The 13,753-nt window shown below is 35.4% G+C and overlaps 1 protein-coding gene across 23 annotated transcripts in view; it reads left to right on the forward strand.

Annotated features, from left to right (window-relative positions):
- The window catches only part of PAM (peptidylglycine alpha-amidating monooxygenase), a 221,986-nt gene that overhangs the window by 175,844 nt on the left and 32,389 nt on the right, over positions 1-13,753 (forward strand). For 16 of the 23 annotated variants that reach the window (XM_039848359.1, XM_039848361.1, XM_039848365.1 and 13 more), the window contains 2 exons: positions 3,911-4,234; positions 13,574-13,703. In XM_039848359.1, coding sequence (XP_039704293.1) covers positions 3,911-4,234; positions 13,574-13,703 — 454 coding nt within the window. The remainder of the gene's footprint in view (positions 1-3,910; positions 4,235-13,573; positions 13,704-13,753) is intronic. The other 7 variants (XM_039848375.1, XM_039848377.1, XM_039848381.1 and 4 more) reach the window with 1 other exon arrangement.

The raw sequence follows: 13,753 nt of genomic DNA on the forward strand, positions 1-13,753 counted from the left end.
AAACCAAAGAAAACCAATTACTACTATTCTTTAGGCCAGTTTTGTACATATCACTCACTATGTTGATTAACCCAAAACATAGTTTCATCACTGAGAAAGATACTGTGAAAAAGATAAAGTGTAGGGAGAAGATTAAGAGCTCAGTTTTAGACATGTTGAGTTCAAGATTCCTATGAAGCAGACGTCCAAGTGGAAATTTTCAGAAGGCAGTTGTATATACCAATTCGGTACTAGGAAAGCTCCAGATTTGAGACTCATTTGTCTGGAGGTAGCAGCTTAAGCCTTGTGAATGGCTAAGATCTCTTAGTAGGAGGAGGCCTTAGCCAGGGGGGAAAAGTATGCCAGGCATTGACCTCAGAAAACATCAGTATTTTCATATGTTGGGCAGAAGCGTAAAAGAAAGCAAAGATGACAGGCAGAGAAGATCTGGAAAGAACAATGTTATAAGGAGAGAGTTTCTGAAGGGACTTTCAACAGTGTTACATACCGCCAGTAGGTCGAGATGAAGAGAAAATACAGATACAATCTCCTTCGGCAAAGTTAGGGAACAAATCACTACAACAGCCATAGTGACTTGTTGAAGAGCTCTTAAGCAGCTCATTCAGAAGTCATATGGGGGATAAAGTAAGAAGTGGAAAGAGATACCTTTGATTTAGGTAAGGAAGAGGATGTGAGGAAGGATGACCTGCCCTGTTCAATAGGGTAGACACTAGCCACAAGTGGCTATTTAAATTCAAATATAAATTAGTTAAAAGTAAGTAAAAATAAAAATTAAGCTCCTCAGTCACACTAGCCACATTACAAGTACTTAATAGCCCCCATGTGTCTTAATGGCTAGCGTGTTGAGCAGCGCAGGTGTAAAACATTGCTATTATCACAGAAAGCTCTTTTAGGCCATATTGGAACTTGTTAAAAGAAGAGGGAGGATGGAAAAGCTTGAAAGACATACTGTGTCAGAGGAGGGTCTCTCCTCACCACCACAAACACTCAAGCACAAAACCAGCATGTGAGTCAAGTCTTTGGCAAAGATGCTGTATTGGAAAAGAAAAGAAGGCAGATAGGAAAGGCTCTAGGGTGTGCTGGGAGGGCTGGCATCCAGAACACAGGAGGAGAGTTCTTTCTCCAAAAATAGAACACACACACACACACACACACACACACACACACACACACACACACACTCAGAGAGAGACAGAGAAAATACAGATACAAACTCCTTTAGCAAAGTTAGGGAACAAATCGCTACAGCAGCCGTAGTGACTTGCTGAGAAAATAGAGGGCTATAAACTTAATTTTTTTTCCATTATGATAATTCAAATTCTTGAATATGTAATAAGAATTGATTCTTTAGATTTTAAGTAAACACTAGATTGAAGCAGATTCATATTGCAAGTCTTTCATTGGTAATTATAATAGGTACAATTTAGAAATACCTACTATATGACATATAGTGGGCTGAGCACTTTACATTAACAATCTTTAAATCCATAACATAATTCTTAAATGTAGTTTTAATTATCTTTATAAGGTTAAGTAACTTACTTAAAGGCATAGAATAGCTACTAAGCATCAGAGTTGAATTCGAACACTAGCGTGAAATACAGACCAGACATCGGGCAATAACAATACAGGGAAAGACCAGAGTGCTGTTGTTACATACAGTAGGGACCCCTAATTTCATTGTCAAGGAATCTTGGATGTAAGTGACGCTTAAGTAAGATCTGAAAGTTGAGGAGCTAGCTGATTACTGGAGAGAGAATGTCCCAGGAAGAAGAAACAACATCTCTCTTAGAGTTGTTAGTCAAGGAATTGAAAGTCCAACATGACTGTAACTAAACTGAAAGAAAGAAAAGAATATTGAGAGTTGAGATTGGGGTAGAGACCATAAAATTGCCTCTGTTTATATTCTGTTCCATCCGTTATACTCAAGGTTAGATATATTTTCTAAATCAGGATCTTAATATGACTAAGAAAAATGGTTAACATTTCAGGATTCCATATATTTTATACACTAAAAGAGAAAAAAAAATACACACCTTTCTGGTTTGTGCGTAAGAATGTAAGAGACAGCCATCTAGTGGTCTCTCTCCCATGTAATGAGGACTTATAGAGATGCAGTTCTGAAGCTATGTTCTCACAAAGCCGATGCAGCCAAGCCTATTATGTTGCTAAATTTTTGCTTTCCTAACTCAGTGATAATTGCAATAATTTCAAAGGAACCAAGTGCTCTGCATATGGCATTTTATCACAGCTTTTAGACTTTTACTGACAAACCTAAATGACTTTATGCATAGTTTTAAGCCTGTGCTCCACCAGTAATATTAGCCCAATGACAGATTCAAGTTTTAAAACTATGTTGATTCTCTGTCCCTTAAATAATTTTGTATTTTACTTTCTATATAAAGTGTTTATTGTACAACAGCATGTGAAACTATTTACATTTAGTATATGGGGCAAGGGAATTTAGTAGTAGGGGATTAATTTCTCTTCTGTGAGGCAGAATGCCAGTGTGGCCTAGCAGATTTGGTTGAATTGTAATTTGCTTTTTTCGCTTTACTGATATTGGCCCTATTACTTGGTAATTATTTCCTGATTGAAAATTTCACCTGGGATAAGCAGCTTTCACAGGCAAGAATTGAAAAACCTACCCTGAAGCATTAAACCAAGACTATTTGTAAACATGACAGGATCTCTTAGCATCATTTTGGAAAGACTTCATATCCCCTTGCATCAATCTCTTCATAATATAGTCCCTAGTGGAATGTGTCATGGCTAACCCGGTTATTATTTTCATTTCCTAATGATCATAAGAAAGATTTTATAAGTGTTATCCAATGGTGTTGTAAATGTAATTAAAAAAGCAATAGGACTCCCTAGTCGTAGCAATTTTATTAGCAGTGCTTAGAATAGGGTAAGGAAAAGGAAGAGCTGTGGGTGACCTTCGGGTTTGACGTAGGAAAGCAAATTTGTGTTTCCATTGAGAACGTACCTATGTTTCCCAATCACACACTTGATGTAAATGGATTTGAAGCCATAGATGTAAATATGAGGATTAAAATGCTTCATGAACTTTCTGTAGTCATATTTTATGTCATAATATTTTATAATAAGTTTGTTTTCATGGATAAGTTTGTTTTCATGGAATTAGATTATCATATCTAAGTGATAGGAAGGAAGTATAGGAAGGTATAAAATACATTTTAGTGATGAGTCATTCCAATCATATTAGTTTGTTAAAGTCTTCTCTTTTGTTTGAAACTAATTTTAAAAGTATTTTCTCCCAAAATCATTTTTCTGGAATTTCTTCATTTATTGTTTAAAATGAACAACTGGAGCTACTTACAGTGGCACTGTGAACAAAATAACAATAAAACTTTGTTTTTTCCAATTGCCAAGTAAGTTCATATCTGTTAGATTTTTTTGTATTTTTTAGCAACTGCTTAAAAATATATATTTAATTTCTTATGAACTATACTTTAAAAAGCTTTTAAAGACAACTTCTAAGGGTTTATTTGCTTGTAAAACTGTTTTCTGATGTACTGTTGATAATATTTTATTTTAGAAATCTGATGAACTCTAACTTCCAAATCAATCCAACTATACTGTGAAAATCATTTATTGAAACATGCCGTGTAATCACATATGCATTATTTTGTTTCTATTAATATGCTAATAGAGGTTATCTAGTATGGTTGGCTCCTGGGACAACAGAAAGAAAGAAGGTGAACATAAAATGAAATGTGAAGCATATTATTTTTTCATTTTCTGGAAAATCATCTCTTTTTTTTCCTCCATGCTTGAAAGTTTGAGAGCAGCCCTCTCTTTCACTTATTTTTAATGCACAAAATTTTATAAATTATATGATCTTATCAACTCTCTCCCCCCCTTATCTCTTCTCTTTTTTCCACAGGTGATTTCTATTCACTGCTTTCCAAGCTGCTAGGAGAAAGGGAAGATGTTGTTCATGTGCATAAATATAATCCTACAGAAAAGTCAGAATCAGGGTCAGACCTGGTAGCTGAGATTGCAAACGTAGTCCAAAAGAAGGATCTTGGTCGATCTGATGCGAGAGAGAGTGCAGAACATGAGGAGAGGGGCAATGCTATTCTTGTTAGAGACAGAATTCACAAATTTCACAGACTACAATCTACTTTGAGGCCATCAGAGAGCAGAGTTTTCTCATTACAGCAGCCCTTACCTGGTGAAGGCATCTGGGAACCAGAACACACAGGAGGTGCGTTTAGGGCTTTTTTTAAAGAATAAAATGTGAAATGCTACAAGCCACATTAGCAAAATCTGAAGGGAATAAAAATTAATGGGTGAAAAAACTCATCAATAAAGGACTTATTAGAAAAAGTAGTACTCAGATTTAGTTAATCGGATATCATATTGTTTTGAGGAGTATTTCTTTTTGTTTTGGTCCAATACTACATAAATTCAGTTTCCATTCAATTGGTGAACCAGAATTAGACCCCAAAATATTTGGATCATGTTGGGGATGGTGGCTTATAAAATTCAGGGTAACAAATTCTTATTATATCAGCATTCTCTATTTTTCTCAATGGAAAGAAACTGAAAATTCAAAACATGATTTATAAAGTCCCAGTGTACGAAATGTTCACACACCATCTTCTTTTAAGGTATTTAAATTCCTCTCAAAGGAATCTTATACTTCAAACAGTCTCATCCAATTGACTTCTAAAATGTAATCATTTATATGACTTCTATTTCTTAAGGTCTGTTATCATTTACTATCTTAATTGGAAAACTGAATAGTTATTTCTGAAGGGACCTCTAACAAGTGAATAACTATCAGATTTATCTTTATTTCTAACCATGGTTGACTCCCATAATTAGAGGACAATACCTTATTCCCTTCAGATTTCTGTACCAGCAAGCAATGGATACCTCATCTTTGTCTTTAATTGTGTTGTGGCCTCTGTGCTATTGATTGTGTTTCATGTTACTTGCTAATGTGGAAAGCCAGATAATATAGCATGTGGAGATAATCTCTAAAAAAGTAATGGATATTTGTGCATGGCAGCTGTCCATGCGTGGGCTGGAATGGCACAGGCTGCCAGCTTGATGTTTTCAAATACAGCTTTGCAGGAAGCCATAAATTATTCAACACCCAGCTGATTTTTATTTATAATTGAAAAAAATTAGCATGTAGTGCCTCTTGCTCACATGGAAGTTTCAAGTGTTGTTCATTGGGTTTGGTCTAATGGTCTCTATTTGATGTTAATTGAAACCCAGATTTTTACCTCTTCATATTTAAACGGCATTAGCTCTGCTCTAACTCTTTCTAAATTTACCTAATAAAACTGTTTCTCAAGAGGTTGTTCCTGGACCCCCTCACATCAGAATCTGGGGTGCTTATGAAAAATCTAGAGTCTGGAATCCTACCAAAGAACAAAGAGTATGGTACCAAGAAATCAGCAGTGTATCAAGCCCCTATCTATTTAATAAACAGACTGAAGTGTCTGTCTGAACCTCTGTTTAAGGACAGTAAACTGTATGTAACCCAAACAACATGGAAATATAAAAGGCAAAAGGACCTCTTTGGCAAGAATACAATTATATCAAGTGTGAAATGTTAGAGTTACAGCGTGCTTTATTCAATGACTTGTGCTTGTTTATTACTCTTGGATTTGAAATAATATTATGGTCTTTTATAGGCATCATAAGTGTCATGTAAAAATTATAGTTTGACTAAGACATTGTATTCCTGAAACCTACTTAATTTTTCTAAGAAAGAAGTGTTTAAAACACCCGAAATACATTTGCTTCCCAAATCTCTTCATACCTTTCAGGGTAGCCAAAATGTCAGTGCCCAGGAGAAAAATGTTTCTCCAGGATCTAGTTCAGGAAGTTTCTTTTCATTTTAAATATGTAGATGAATATCAATGAAGTCAATAAAACAATGAATTTTATAGAATAATAGCATAGAGCCCAGATCCTAATTATAGGAAGGAAATGTACATGTGTTTCCTTTGTGAAATAATTTAGTGTTTTTTCACTACACTGACTTAAGAACTTTTTAAAAATTCAGTGCAAAATAGCAGAACTCATATTTAGGTAAGCTATTTCTAAGTCTTTTTCTTTTCAACTCTCACTGTTTACCATAACACAATGTAATATCTAACTTTAACTGAAGGTATTTGATTGCTTTGTATAAGCCAGAGGAAGACCTATCCTCAGGAAGCCTTCATCTGCAAAAAAAGAAAGTAGAAAGTCATTTGCATGTAACGCCCTAATAAAACATATTAGTAGTCTAATTCATGTATATTCCCCAAAGTATGAGCAAGGGGAATGAATTTAATAGATAACCTTCTATTGTTTCTCTCATACCCTTCCTTTATTCCAGGCAAAGCTGAGAATGGGACCCTAATGGTCCAGAGGAATTAACAGTCTCCCTAACAGTGCCTAATATGCTATAAGGGACTGTATTAGCTGCAAAGAAAATAGCTTTTCACATGAGAGTATTACTAATACAGAAATGTAAGGCTATTGTGTTGCTTAATGTTATCATTCATTTCATGTAGCTTTAACATCGATTATTAATTTTCAAATGAAGAAACAGAAGCCTAGAGAAGTTAACCTGTTTGAATGAGGTCACAGAGTCGGAATTTGAAACTTGGACTTTATGAATTCTAATGTCTACCTTCTAGGTCTGTACACTTCAGTACAGTTGTGCTCAGTCCAAGAGGGGCTACCTTGCTTGTCCAGTTCATATACGCCGCCCTGGTGTTTTGGACCCTCCTAGCCCAGAAGCTGAAACTTCCACTCAGAAACTTCCTGTTCTGATGTCCCCAGTGCATGGCACTAGCATAGCCTAATACAGTGGCATTTTTAGAAGCAGCGCTTTAGATTTCATTGACCAGCCCAGATTTTGGAACTGCAGTATGGTGATGGATCCCATACAGCTGATTGGAGGGTCCAAAGGTGAAATTATTGGATCAGCTCAAAAATTTGGATTTGACTGTATAATGGCAGGCCCAGGACTACCTGAACGTTTTGAAAGCAACACTATTTTGTGGACCTTCAGGTTAATCTGAATTTCACTTGGTTCCACACCCTGGCAACTGCCTTAAAAGTTGAGTTTTCCACCTCATTATCAGTTGAGTATCGATGGGCACCAAGCTGCACGAAGAGCACAATAAAATGACATCTCCCAGTTTGTCAGAGCCGAGGAGGTCCTTATTAGCATTGCTAAGAACAAGATGGTTAAGTACTGTGTCTTCAGTGTGTCTCTTAAGAGCGCAACCATCCACGAACAGCATTTTCTTTTTTAGGTCTTGTCTTCATGACTTTGGGTGAGATTCAGAGTCTATTCTGAAAACTCTCCTTCCAATAATTGTGAAAACAGCACTGGAGATAGAGAAGCTTCCTGGACAGACTCAGCTAGACTAAACTATAGGTTCTCTGGCTGTTGTTGGATGGAACATGCCTCACCTGGGAAAGAGTCGCAGCCTCCCCACCACATATGCACACATGCACACAATACAGCTTGCCCCAGAGCGGTTCTTCGTTTGTCTTAAAGAAAAGTTGAAAACCACTCTGTGGAGGTAGCATGTTGTAGAACACTTCGGACTTTGGAGCCTGACTGACTGCCTGGCTTTGGATCCCACTACACTGCTTATTATGTGGTCTAGGCAAATCATACATGGAAAGTGCTTTGAACAGTTTCTGGCACATAGAAAACATTTAACAAATATTATAATACATTAACAATAATTATGATTATTATTGCTACCATTAATGTCATGTTGGATTAAAATTTAAAAAATTTAAACACTAAAGTAGTAGAACTAAATAGTAATTACTTTAACTTAAGCAGCATCTATGAGAGAATTTTATTGCAGTATATAGGAAAGCTGCAAAACTTGGCACTCTAATTTGACAAATTATGAAAATGACTTGGCAGTGTTCTATCATAATGAGGATGTATGCCTCTTCAAATCTCTGATCACTTATATTGATCTGCCTTGATATTTGCCTATGGTACATGATGTACAGTGTGAAAATACTCAACTTGGTAAATTGAGAAGCAAATGCACTCCCATTTACACTTAGCATAGTTTGGTTTCCACTATTAGTTTGATATCTATATTGAAACAACATCAATAGAATAGAAATAAAATGTTAGGTGTCTTTATTCTAGTTACCTTCTGGAAACTAGACTCCTTGAACAATGAATTTAAAACTACAAATTTGGTTGGACTACTATTTGCTAGCATATGCCTGATTCCACATATACTACATGCCACTGGACATCTAAAAACATCAGTATTTCTGAGATGCTTTCCCATCAGATAAGAGAACTCACACCATCTTTAAATATTCTATGATACATTTAGATTTTAATTAATTTCTATGGACAACTTTTACTTAATTCAGAGTCCAACCTTTTAACATATATCAGTCATATTCTTACCTGTAGGTTCAAGTCTTAAAGTATTTCCAAGGTAAAATGTGGCATTTAGTTGGCTGATTTTTCATTTCTAGAAGGGAGAAGAATAACAAAAACAAACATATACATAGCCCTTACTATGAACCAGGCTAAGGGTTTTAGATACATTAACTCATTTCATACCCATAACAAGAACCCTATCTATAAACTCATCTGGAGAGGAAGAAACTGAGGCATAGGAAGGTTAAGTCATGTGCGCAAAGCGCCACAGCTCAAGGAACCGAGATGCAAAGTCAGACAGACTTGCTCCAGGTCTTGGTTTTTAATCATTTTGTTGTTCTGCATCTCACAATAAAATAAAAACAGGAGGATAAGGGAGACAGAGAGAGAGAGAGGGAAGAGGAAGAGAAAGAGGGGAGAGAGAGAGAGAGAGAAAGAGAGAGGAAGAGAGGAAGCTGACTACTTTTTTCCAATCATCTCATTATCTCATTTACAATCATAGTAACTATAGTTGTATATTACCTTTGGTCATGTTTTCTCAATAACTACCCAAACAAATTGACCAAGATGATCTCATTTGCAATTAAATTTTAAAAAGAAAAGAAATTCTGCTAATGCTTTTTAGTCCCTAGTTATGTCTTAACTCTCTTCCTCACTTCACTCCCATTAAATGAAACATTATAATTCTTGTTTTCTCTCTGACATGGGTATAAATATTTCTCCTATGGTTTTAGTTAATTATAGTTATTGCTGGCACTTGTGATGAATAACAGTCCCTGACCAAAATAAAGCATCTTTTCCTCACTAGATGAGAATTTGCAAGTGTAGAAAAAGCAACCACTACTTTTTGTTCTTTTTGAGGTCTTCCAGTGATTTCATCAGGATCTTTTCCTTAAGATTAAATTTGAAGAGCCTGGTCGTACTTGGTTAAGTCATAGGTCTGGCTTTGAAATTATATTTTTTCTCAACTTTATCTAATCCTTTTAGTCCTTATGTGACACAGATAAATGAATGCCCTTGTAAATGCTTATTAAGAATTTTATATGAAAGCAGCATTGATCACTCACATTAATCTCTTTTTTGGAAAGGTAAAATTCATTAATCTTTTTAGCAATTTATATATACAATTTTAATAGTAATGTTTAATTTTTTCTGAAAGTAGTAACTTTTTTTCTAAATATATGATTTGATGTGAGGCTGCACATTTACTCTCATTATAATGAATATAAGGGTTCTTCTGAAATAATCCTACTGTTTAACATCTGAATTTAGAGCAGCTGACACTTGGAGTTGATAATAGCTTGCCCAAGGTCATGTGTAAGAAATATGTATTTAATTTTCAACTTAAAACTGTAAGTCTACAGAATTAACTAGTTATGTATGCATCACTTCTTAAATTAACACTAAGAGGAATCTGAACTCAAAATTTTAATTTCTCCATGATTGATAATCTTAAGTTTAAATTAGAACCCAAATATATTTTATCATACAATTTCTTTGATAAGGATTAGAGATTTTCCTTAATTGGAGAAATTATTATTCTTAATAGATAATTATTAGAAAATAACCATCCTTAATATAGATGCCTGAAGTCTGGACCAAGCCGATAGTTCCTTTCCTGTGAAATGAGAAAACGACCTGAGATGAGACAGTATGTTCTAGCATTCTATGATTCTCATGTAGAGATGGGTAGGAGTTGGAAAACACTAGTCCTAAATGAGTGCCTTGATTCTTGATGATTTACTCTTAAAGCAAACAGCCTTTAACTACCTGATAATGAAAAAGAGGGTGACACTGGAAGCAAAAACTTGAGTTCACAGAAGAGAACATGAACTCAGTTTTCCTTTAACTGCCTTAGAATTTCTAGTTAACACAGAGACCTAGATCCTGAAGGTTTTGGTCTCTTGCTAGGTAATCTTAATAAATGTGCAATTATATTTTTAATGAAATTAAAAATAATTTAACATAATTTCTCCAGACATTTTTGCCATGCACAAAATAGTTCTTATTTGCATTGACTCAGTAGTAAAAGAGCCAGTTTGCTTAGAGTTAGCCTTTTATATGTTTTCTTATATACCTTTACTGTTTTGAAAATTCACCAAAAATTTGTTTTAATAAATATGCTCTACATACTTACATTGAGTTTTCTTCTTGAAAATTCCCTATCAAAAAAGATTCTTATATGTGACAAATAAGTTAATAACTTATTAATCAGTGCTTTCTGCAGACTTTCAAGAGTTTATCAATCTAAGGTCAATGGTAATTGGGATCATTTATAGCTAGATTGAAGTTCTTTACACAGTACTTCTAGTGTTTTATGAAAATCACATTTGATTCCAGAAAATGTATTAATTTTGGACATCGCATATTTTCGATTAGAATTAGTATCTCTACGTCTTCATGAGCACCCAACTTCCAGTACCAGTTGGTGGACCACTGAATAGAAAGCTTCCAAGGACTGTAATAATTGTTTATTGTCTTTAATGAAAATAATTAGCCAATTAGCATTTTTACTGAATCTCTTCACAGTGTCTTCAGTACAGTGCTAGGGGTAAAAAGAGGTAGTACAAGTGAATTGTAAGATTATAAGGCTGTTTAAATGCCAGTTGGCAATATAAACAAGAAAGACTAGAGCATAGAGTTCAGGTTCATGCATTTTATTAGGACATGGCAGTAGTCTAGGCCCTATGCCAGATGTGGTGACAAAACAGTGAATAAGACATGATCCCTGCCCTCAAATTCCCACTAGTGGTAGTGGTTCTGGGCTCTGAGAATCCGACAAAAACAACTACATACTTACATTGTCATGAGGTTCTCTCAAAGCCCACCAAGAATCTTCAGGAGCTGGTGAGTATAGAATGATGATCACCAAACAGACAATCTGTAACTGAGATGAAAATAATGAAGTACAACCTGAGAATCAAGCAACTTTAAAATAATTTGAAATATTTTCTTTGGGGAATGATTTATCCATCTGCTGATCCATCTGGACATCTCTAATCATTATGCTTATGCCCTATTTCCAGAGTTCACTTTCATAAGCACACTTTTAATTATGTCACCCCATGCTTAAAAACCTCTCAGTGGCTCCCAATCACCTGCAGCAGCAATTTGTGTCCTTTTTTTCCTATTATGACATGTGTGATAGATGATGAATGCTATTCATCTGAGCAGCTCCATTCACATCCACTGCTGTGCCCGGAATTATTTGCAAATTTAGAAATGCCAGCTGTAACTCTGTCCCCCTTCTCAGCTCGAGAAGGCCTTTCAAAGCACGTGTGAGAATGACATTCTCATGTACTCTAACATATTTCAAAAGTAAATTATTCCCAAACTCTGCTTTCCTGCTACAAGAAAGTACTTGCAGCATGCCTCAAAATTAATCATGGTATAGAGCAAGACATCACAGCTCAGAGCTACATTCATTCATTTTTAAATCTATATTCCTTCATGTGATATACAATACATTTTCCAGTCTAAATCTGTTAATCGTGCCTCCTACTCTCCTATCCCCACGTGACATAGGCAAGGATCCTTTCCCTACTGATCTTGAAGCACGTTCTGCAATTATGAGCATCTTCTCTTTTGATCTTTCTGACCTAAATATCTTTGCATGCATACTTCTATACTTAATGAACCCCCACTTACCGTTAAATGCGAACACAAATGTTTATTCCTCTGGGAAACCTCCCAGGTCTGACCTTAACCCTACCTTCTCCCATCCAAGCCTCAGGAAGGATTACAGGCTCTCTCCTATGCTCCTGCCCCACGTTGAGTCATAAGTATTTGGTTTGTTTTTTTCTCATTTTATCCTATGAGTTCCTCAAGGCCAAAAACAATGTTTTATTTCTTTGTGTTCCCAGAATCTAGTATAATGCCTATAGTATCTTCATAACCATAACCATAATAATACACTTAGGGAATATTTGTTAAAGATGCTTCAGCAAAGATTGTAGGCAGAATTGATCTAGCATCCTATTGACTGTGCTATGTTTTCTTAATTTTTATTGAAGAAAATTAAATGCAAAGGTAAAAACATCTTGAGTGAAAAGTACTATTTCTTTTTGTATAGTTGAGAGAATTACTTTAAAGTATTTATTCTCACACTGGCATCCTCTCAAGTTTTCAAAAGCTAATTGTATAAGCCCTGTGCTTCTCTTTCCTACTCATCTTTAATGCCTATCTTGATATTTTACTGTGTGTTGCCACATCCCACAGAGGATGGGGAGGATAAATGAGACTCAGAGACTCAGATTTCTTCTTTTCTACTTCTCAACATCTCTGTTGAAGCATTTGAGAGGAAAGAAATAGTGACACTGATACAACAGATTTTATAGTATCTTCATAACCATATATCCTCGATTAGTAAAGCTACTCCATACATCATACCTCTTCATTTGTGAGCGTGTTTATAAAAGGGATTAATATAAATGAACCCAGGTATTCTTTATAAATGTATTCTAATCAGAAATGAGAATAATTTGGAAATCAGTCAGTCACAGAGTCCCTGTGATTTTTCCTTTTTCTTATGTTAGGAAACACTGAAACTAGTAAAAGAGAGTGTCTTTCATTCCCGTTCAGTGTTATAGGAATACCGAAGTTAAGAGAAATGAGATTGGTATCTTACATAGTTCCTTATACCAGGGATAATCAATGATGGTTTATTGTAGGATCTAATGTATATTTAACATTCAAAATTTACACAGGAGTTAACAGAGAAGAGGGGCGGGAGAGATTTGCTTATTGGCCTTGCTTGGTATTTATTTACAGCATTTAACAGCTTTGTGTTAAAATGATGTATCCATCCACGTGGCCATATTTTTCCAAAGATACTAATTTAAAACAAGAATCTTATTAAGGAGGTAGTCTCAAATTTGCTCTTTAATGACTTATGGATAAGCTGGGTTTGCAGGCATCTTATCAACAGGAAAAAAGAACATAGGATTCCCAAACAGGTTCACAGTTACTTTTTTTCACGGCCCAGGAAGCTACTTGGCATGTGCATGCAGTATATTATATGTAGAGCATGGCTTGATTTTTTTTTTTTTTTTTTTTTTTGCATCTAGTGACCTTGCTGCATGAGTTTCTTATAATTAATGTGACTCTGCATGAGGTTGTACTAGCTTTCTTGTTCACTGAATGCTTGGACTTATTTTTTAGATTTCCATGTAGAAGAGGCACTGGATTGGCCTGGAGTATACTTGCTACCGGGCCAGGTTTCTGGGGTGGCTCTGGATCCTAAGAATAACCTGGTGATTTTCCACAGAGGTGACCATGTCTGGGATGGAAAGTAAGTAATGTTTTTCCTTCAAGGAGTAAATGAAAATAAAAAGAGCATGC

The sequence above is a fragment of the Pteropus medius genome, unplaced genomic scaffold (genome assembly GCF_902729225.1).
Source record: "Pteropus medius unplaced genomic scaffold, Ma_sr-lr_union100, whole genome shotgun sequence".
Lineage (NCBI taxonomy): Eukaryota > Metazoa > Chordata > Mammalia > Chiroptera > Pteropodidae > Pteropus > Pteropus medius.